Source organism: Solanum tuberosum, unplaced genomic scaffold (genome assembly GCF_000226075.1).
Source record: "Solanum tuberosum cultivar DM 1-3 516 R44 unplaced genomic scaffold, SolTub_3.0 scf00617, whole genome shotgun sequence".
NCBI classification, from domain to species: domain Eukaryota; kingdom Viridiplantae; phylum Streptophyta; class Magnoliopsida; order Solanales; family Solanaceae; genus Solanum; species Solanum tuberosum.
This window is the reverse complement of record NW_006239539.1, coordinates 54,051-61,992: the sequence shown is the minus strand read 5'-3', so window position 1 is coordinate 61,992 and position 7,942 is coordinate 54,051. Positions and strand designations below refer to the sequence as shown.

Sequence of the window (7,942 nt, the reverse complement as noted above, 5' to 3'; positions counted from 1 at the left end):
ATATACACAAAAATAAAATCGTATAATGTTTCATCTTCATTCATTCACATAATAATAATAAGAAGAAGAAGAACAAAGTAAAATGAGTAAAAAATGCTAATTGAGATTTCTAATATGATGATTAGTAGAGTTTCATAATTTAATTTTTGTTAAATAACATGAAATTATATATCTAATCAAAATAAAATAAAAAAGAATAGAATAATATTAATTGAAATCAAACAATACATGAATGAGTCTCAAAATATTTGGAAATCATTCAAACTTTTGTGCTAATATGACCATCTTCTTGATGAAATCTTCCTTCTCATTTTGATGAACTTGTACCAAACTAATGTGAACATCCATGTGATTATTCTTGAAGAATATATCTATGATCTTTATCAAAAATGAAGACCATATGGTGACATTATTAAGTACATGATTGATAAAAAAGATGAAGAAAAAAAATAAATGAGGGAAAAAGCTATACTAATAAAAAGAAAGAATGAGAAAATGAAAATGAACATTGAACATTGAACATTGATAATTGTTATTTATAGATTGTGTAAACCATAAGAATAATTAGAAATAAGTTGAAGAGACATATTATTTAAGTAGGGAATGTAAATAGATGGAGGTTTTGTTCGTAACTTATTAGATATAATTAGAAGAGTAAATATGATTGAATTTTTTAATTAATAAACAAATTATTTAATGAAAAAGAAAATGAAAAAAAAAGCCAAAAAAAGAAGAAAAAAGATAAATAGGAATGGAGGCCATAAAGAGGTGCCACATCACCTTGTCTATGTTTCTCCTTTCTATATATATATGATTATTATTAACAATATAATATCGCAACAATACCAACATATTTGGCAACAACAAAAATATTGTGGTTAAAAATTAAACAATATACCAACAATTAAATCAAGTTGTTGTGATTTATCAATATAAGCCAACAATAATATAGTTGTTGCTAAAAAGTTGTCGCTAATTCCATAATTTCTTGTGGTGATACTAAGTAAAACGCCTCGTCTCACGCCCCCGCCTTTTAAAACACTGGTTGTGCCTTTTCCAAAGTGTTGTGACATTTCTGAAAGGTTGTTTTCTTTCCAAAGAGTTGTGACATTTACCCTTTGTTGACTATAAATAGCGAGGCTTTCTCTCATTTTGTCTGCACTTAATTCTTTCCTTCTTTTGTATACATTTATTACAAAACAAAATTGATCGATCATGTTTCTGTGTGTGATTCGTTGTTGTCATTTTGAGTTCGTTGAAATTATTGAAGTTTGAGGTACCCCTACTTTTTTAATGGTTTATCTATTTTGTCTTGGGAGGAATTAATCTACAACCTCAGGTACTTGAGGGATTAAATTTCTTAAGGACACAGAGTGAGTTCTGTGGACTCGAATAGTTCTTTTATTTTTCTTTTGATTTTTTTATTATTTCGGGTTTGCTAATCTGAATACAGGAGGTAACAATATGATCACTCAACTTTGAATAATTCACTCAGAAAGTCATTCAACTTTAAATAGTTCACTTAGAAAGTCATTCAACTCTATTTTATAACCCAAAAGTCACTCATTTATTGATATTTCATTCAGAAAGTCACTAAATTTTATTTTTATAACCCAAATGTCATTCAACCAATTTAAATAAATTTTATTTCAAACTAAAATTTTAAGAAATAGTAATATATCCATTTTAATTATTTTATTGAACCCGCTTTAATTATTTAATTTTAATTTTTTTTTAAATGCACAACGATAATTGGCAAAAATCTTTCATTTTCCGTTCTAGTATTTTTCTTCTCTCTTATTTTCCAGTTATATTGACAAAATTCATTTTCCCCCTTTTTTCTAGTGTTTATCTCTTTTTATGAAAATTATTAATGTGATGATACCTGTTTTGTTTCTTTCTATGGTATATACTTATTACCTTCTCTTTTTGCTCGAAATTAAAAAGAGCAATAAGTTTAAAATAAAGTTAACATAGAGTAGGTTAGCTAGTTAAAAATCATTCCTTCCTTTGAGCTCAAAAAATTTATATTATTAAAGTTACTTTCATGTAAAAACGAAAAAATAAATAAATCTGAAAATTCATTTACATAGTATAACACGTTGACTCTTATTTGTTATTTTTTCAAAATACTATAAACTCTAATTGTTGCCAGGACTATTGTACTATGTCAAAATACTCCAAACTCTAATCGAGAAATTAATCGCTCGATCAACTAATCAAAGCACTAATGGAACAAACTGGACCAATGTAATATTCCACCAATTTTCCTAAAGCAAAAGTATCTTTTGTTCATAACTGGAAACATGTTTACTAAGTAAAATGGGTATTTTATTATTTATAAAAAGATAATTTAAAATAAAAAGTACATTTGAACAAAATTTAATGAAAACATATTTAAATTGGTAGGGTGACTTTTTAAGTGAAATACTAAAAATTGAGAAACTTTTGAGTTATAAAATAAAGTTGAATGATTTTCTAAGTGAACTATTTAAAGTTGAGTGACCTTTTAGAAGATATTATCTCCTTTTATATCATCAAAGTCACACAACCTATTTAATTAATTTATTGACATGACATTTTTATTTAAAACCAAAATTGTGACTTTATAGGTAAACTATTAGAAAGGAAATGTTTTTTTTTTTTTAAGATTTTGGTTTAAAACAAAAATTCAAGTCAACAAATTTTAATAAATTTTTTAATCAAATAGGTTGAATGACTTTATAGGTAAACTATTATAGTAAAATGACTTTGAAGTTATAAAATAAAAGTTGAGTAAAGACATAAAGACACAATCAAAGTTGTCCCGTATTTGCATAAAGACACCTTAACTTTCATAGTGTCCTATCACCCCACAAAACTGTTTAATATTGTTGTAAATGGGCCATTTTGACCCATTTCCTCGTTTGGAGTGTTACCACGCACATGAGGCGCGTCATTCCGTGTTTTCACTGCCATGGACCAATTTAAAAGTGCCACATGTCATTTTCTTTCTTTATTATTAATTATTTAATCAATTTATGTCATCTTCCCCAATTCTAAACCCAAAATAGCCGTTGATAGCCCTAATTTTTTGATTTCATGTTTTTTTCCATAGCAAGATCAACGTTGGTTCTCTCTATTTGACAACTTCATCATCTTCCCCAAGAAAATAAGGTAGGAATTTGTTTTATCTTTTAATTTCCAGTATAAAACGTTAATTTGAAGTTTTTTATGGTTTAATTTCTTCTGAATTTTTGTTCACCAACATCTAAAACATGATCGGGAAACAAAACCCGACCCTCAATTTGTAAATAAAATAAGGACATACTACCAAAATCTTGAAATGATTGTGAAGTAGACAATAAATTAGAAGAAGACGACAATAAAGACAATCTTGAAATAACTAAAACAGGTCGAAAAACAGAGGAACTAAAAGGAATATGATAAGAAAGAAAAGAAAAATCAAAAAACTAAAACATAAAACAAAAGACCTTACAGAGAAGAAAGGAAAAGGAAAGTTGAGAAATAAGAAAAGAAAAGGAAAAATGACTTTCTTCAAAGAACAGGATCGGGTCAGGTTGAATTCTATCATAGGGAGTGAGCAACTCGCGCGACTACATAGACGAGGGAATGGGTCAAAATGGCTCATTTACAAAGATATTAAATAGTTTTGTGGGGTAATAGGACACTTTGAAAGTTAAGGTGTCTTTATGCAAATACAGGACAACTTTGATGGTGTATTTATGTCTTTTCTCAATAAAAGTTATAACTTTTTGAGTGAAAGAACCAATAGTTGAATGATCTAAGATATTATCTCGGAGTGTGATATCAAACCCATAAAATGTGGAAAACAACACAGAATCAAGTAAAGATTCTTTGTGGTAATGGTTAAGATATATACCCATTTCAGGAATTTCATACTCCATTGGTTTAAAAAAGAATGATCTATTTTTTTATTTAGTTTGTTTAAAAAAGAATGATCATTTTTTTTTCTCGCAACATTTTCATTTTAGCTTTTTGAATGACATGTTTAAAATCACAAGATTAAAGGACATTTTGGTACCTTTGACATAACTTTAATTTAGGACTACAAGATTGATTTTTTTTTTATATAAAAAATCGGATTAAGTCAAACTAGGTCATTTTTTTAAATGGGGGAAGTAGCAAAAAGCAGAAAAAGACTAGAAAAGGGATCAACATTCAACTCCATATTTTTTGGGGGGTCATTTGATAAAGTGTATTAGTAAAAATAATGTATGCATTAATTTTATGTAGTATTAGTAATATCTTGTTTGATATACTTTTTCATGTTATATATATCTAATGCAAGCATTAGTTCTACACTCTATTGTGTATTAAAGTGTGTATTATAACTAATACCTAGAAATTCTAGATATTAGTAATGTAAGATATTTTAATGCATGTATTAGCATGGTTAAAGACCTCAATACTCCTCATTTTTTTTTTACATCTTTTCCATCATAATTGTGAAGAGAATACTTGTAAATATTTTTTTTATGCAATACATGTTATTTTTAATACATCAAACCGAATAATGTTATCTCATGTATTAAGGTTAGCAAAACAGAAACAGAAAAATAGATGAAACAAATAGAAATAATAATCCGAGTCCACAGAACCCACTGTGTTTGCTTAAGAAATTTAATCCTCTCAAGTACCCGAGGTTGCAGATTAATTCCTCCCAAGATAAAACGGATTAACCTATTAGAGAAGTAGCGATACCTCAAACTTCAATAATTTCAGCGAACGCAAGAACAGTAACGAGAGCACACATAGACTCAGTCGATCGACAATTTGTTTATGTAAGAAAATGTATGCAGAGAGGAAATTTTTTTCAGTGAATGAAAAACGAAAAAAAACCCTCTTATTTATAGCCATTTGCAGCAAGGAACGCGTCTATTCGGACAATGGTGTCATTCCAGAACGTTGTGTCTTTTTGGAAAAAGTAACGCCTTTACGAAAGGAACAGGTCCCTTCAGAACGTTTTTAACGTTACACGCGAATTTCAAATAAATTTCGTTACACGAAATTAATTATGTTAATTAACTAACATTTTGAATTAATTTATAAGAGAAAAGAAATCAATTAATGAGATTGATTAAATAAATTTTGTCCAAATCTATTATCAATCACATCATTTGTCGAAGCTGAGAGATGACGGTGTGAGGGCCCCCTTCTTCTTAACCCTTTAAGAACTAAAAAAAGTGTTTCATAATATAAGGACAACAATTTTCCTTTCTTCTACCAATATGGGAGAAATGACTTTTCATTTGCAATTTGCAATGACTTTTCATTTTCCCTCCAAAATTGGTTCCCCACATTTCCATTTTCTCTTCTTATTTCTCATTCACACCTTGCTAAAACCCAACAAATAATACATAAGAAATAATATATGTATAACTAATGTCAAGCATTACTAATATAAGTATTATTAATACACTATATTTAACATTATTCTTAATTTCTTATACACTCTACCAAATGATCCCTTACTGATTTAGTTATGACAATTTCTTTGTAGGAAACAAAATTAGCTAACCATATATTGCTTATTAGTTTTTCTCTTGCTTAGAAATTGTTTATTTGAAGTGTTGAAATTTTTCCTTTAATACTATTCCTTGTTAAGGAGAAGTTTTTCCAATAATGTATCAAAGTGTTTCCATGAAGACCCTCCAATATCAGTTGCTTCTGCTGCTTTCTTCTTCCACTCCAACGCCTTGTCTTTCAACTCCTTACTTCTTTCACCTTCTAACATTTCCTTAATAATTGCTTTGATTTCTTGACGCTTGACATCTTGTTTGACCTCAACACCTATTCCCCACTCTGCACAAGCATATCTACAATTTGTTTGCTGCTCAGCAAAGAATGGCCAGCAAATTAGAGGAACTCCTGAACTTATGCTTTCAATCGTAGAGTTCCATCCACAATGTGTTAGAAAAACGCCAATAGATGGGTGGGAAAGTACTTGATCTTGTGGGCACCAACTTGCTAATAATCCTCTGTCTTTAATCTCTACAAGAAACTCATCAGGCAACACGGCTGAATCACCCATCACTATGTCAGGCCTAACGATCCACAAGAATGGGTGTTTGCTATTTGCAAGTCCCCACGCGAATTCTTTTAGGTGATGGTCTGACATTAATGTCACACATCCATAACTCACAAAGATTACCGAACTTGGTTCCTGTTTATTCAGCCACTCAAGACATTGAAATTCTTCTTTCCATAAACTTGGCCTAAATGAGCTCAATTCGTTTTCTGGGATGGTTTTTTCCATCAACGAAAGTGGCCCTGTAACATAAATATTTGGGAATTTAGCTTGAATCTCTTCCAGGACTTCACGTTCCAATTCAGTGAATGTATTGATGATCATCGCAGAAGATTTCAAGCAATTTTGTGCTTCATCGCTTAAATAGTTTAACAGAATATCATCAGGATCAGTAGTCATGATAAAGCTTGGCAAGTCCTTCAACCTAATGTTTCTCATTCCTGGAATCTCATCGACAATTGTATCAAGTGTACCATCCTCCATGAAACTATTATCTGTTGCATAAAAATGTAGTACAAATTAATTATGTGCAAGATTTAAGGTTTCTATATATTAACCAACTCCTTGTATATTTTGAAATTATGGGTTCATTATTTAATGTTTGTAGACATTTAAATAGCTTTTCACATATATATAGTTCTATATCGAAAATATGAGTTCAGATCTCCATGTGTTTCAATTTGTTTGTCTAATTTTAAATTGACACAGATATGTAGAATGCATAAAAGTGCTCTTTAATCACGTGGTCTTAAATATGTAACGTGAAAAGTTAGAGTTAAAGAGTTGTCAAAAAAGGAAAGAAACATTTTTTAATTTTTTAAATTGACTAAAAAGAAAAGTAAAACAAACAAATTGAAATTGAGGGAATATGAGGTTGGGCTCTGAGGAGGAACCTTTAAACGGGATAATCTCTCTTCTTCTTAGTTCATCATATTGAAGGTATCCCATATAACCACAAGCTGAGGCTGTCCAAAATTGGACATCAAGGATGCCAAATTCTTGTGCTGCCTTAATGGCAAAGCTCATCATCCCATCTGATATTATACAAGAAATTGGTGGAATGACCGGTGATGAAATAAGCTTTGATAGTAAATCCCGAAAAGGAGTCAAGCAGTTCTTCCTTATCGAGTCACATAAGGAAGCAGGATCTTGAGTTACATCACGATCTGATGGTGGCAATCCTTCCGGGATAGTATCAAATTGGAAATCTTGGAAGCCTTTCACAAAGTCAGGGCCTTGTGATCGGATTAGACGTTTATGGTTATATTCAGTGTTGACAAATGTTACATAAAAACCTCTTGAGTGCAAAATTTTGGCTAATTTCATGAATGGTATTACATGACCTTGTGCAGGAAATGGTACACACACTACATGAGGCTTCTTCTCCATGTTTAGTAAAGGGTTCTGTTTCTTTTTTCAGTTGACTTGTGAACTAATATTGTTCATTGAGCCCATTCTTATACTCCATGTTTATTTTGCTTCTGGTCACGTATTATGATATTTTGCTTTTTTTTATAAAAAAAATATCTAAAATTCCAGCTAGCACCCACCTAACTTTGAGACTTTATAATCCTGTTCATCATCTATTTTAGCAATAATTTGTTTGACTATTCCAACACTATCATAATCACTCAGCAACTATATGATCTTTCATTTGCACTATTTAGATTTTCTCTTCCAGCAATCTTTATTGACAATTCATTTCCTACCTTGACTTGACATACTTGGAATCTTTGAATTGGAGTTATATATGGAATGATTACCATAAAAGTGAAAAATTTACAATGGTAGAGGTACAACCAATAATAGTTGGGTGACCCTCCATTAATTAGTTGACACTTGGATATTTGGTTCACTTCTTTATCTTTTTACCATCTCTCCTACTCGCTT

At 30.1% G+C, this 7,942-nt stretch overlaps 1 protein-coding gene across 1 annotated transcript; it reads right to left on the bottom strand.

Moving 5' to 3' along the window:
* Positions 1 to 5,409: 5,409 nt before the first annotated feature.
* Positions 5,410 to 7,534, bottom strand: LOC102599261 (7-deoxyloganetin glucosyltransferase-like). The gene is made up of 2 exons (XM_006366254.2): positions 6,946 to 7,534; positions 5,410 to 6,546 (listed from the first exon to the last, which is right to left on the bottom strand). Exons 1-2 carry the CDS (start codon positions 7,439 to 7,441, stop codon positions 5,615 to 5,617), a joined length of 1,428 nt encoding a protein of 475 aa, XP_006366316.1. The 5' UTR covers positions 7,442 to 7,534; the 3' UTR covers positions 5,410 to 5,614.
* Between the last annotated feature and the right edge of the window lie 408 nt (positions 7,535 to 7,942).

What these genes read in the sequence shown, in the direction of transcription:
- LOC102599261 (XM_006366254.2), bottom strand. Translation starts at nt 7,441, where the DNA reads ATGGAGAAGAAGCCTCATGTAGTGTGTGTACCATTTCCTGCACAAGGT. An exon ending in AGAGATTATCCCGTTTAAAG is followed by an intron (nt 6,547 to 6,945) that starts GTTCCTCCTCAG and finishes TTTATGCAACAG; the next exon opens with ATAATAGTTTCATGGAGGAT.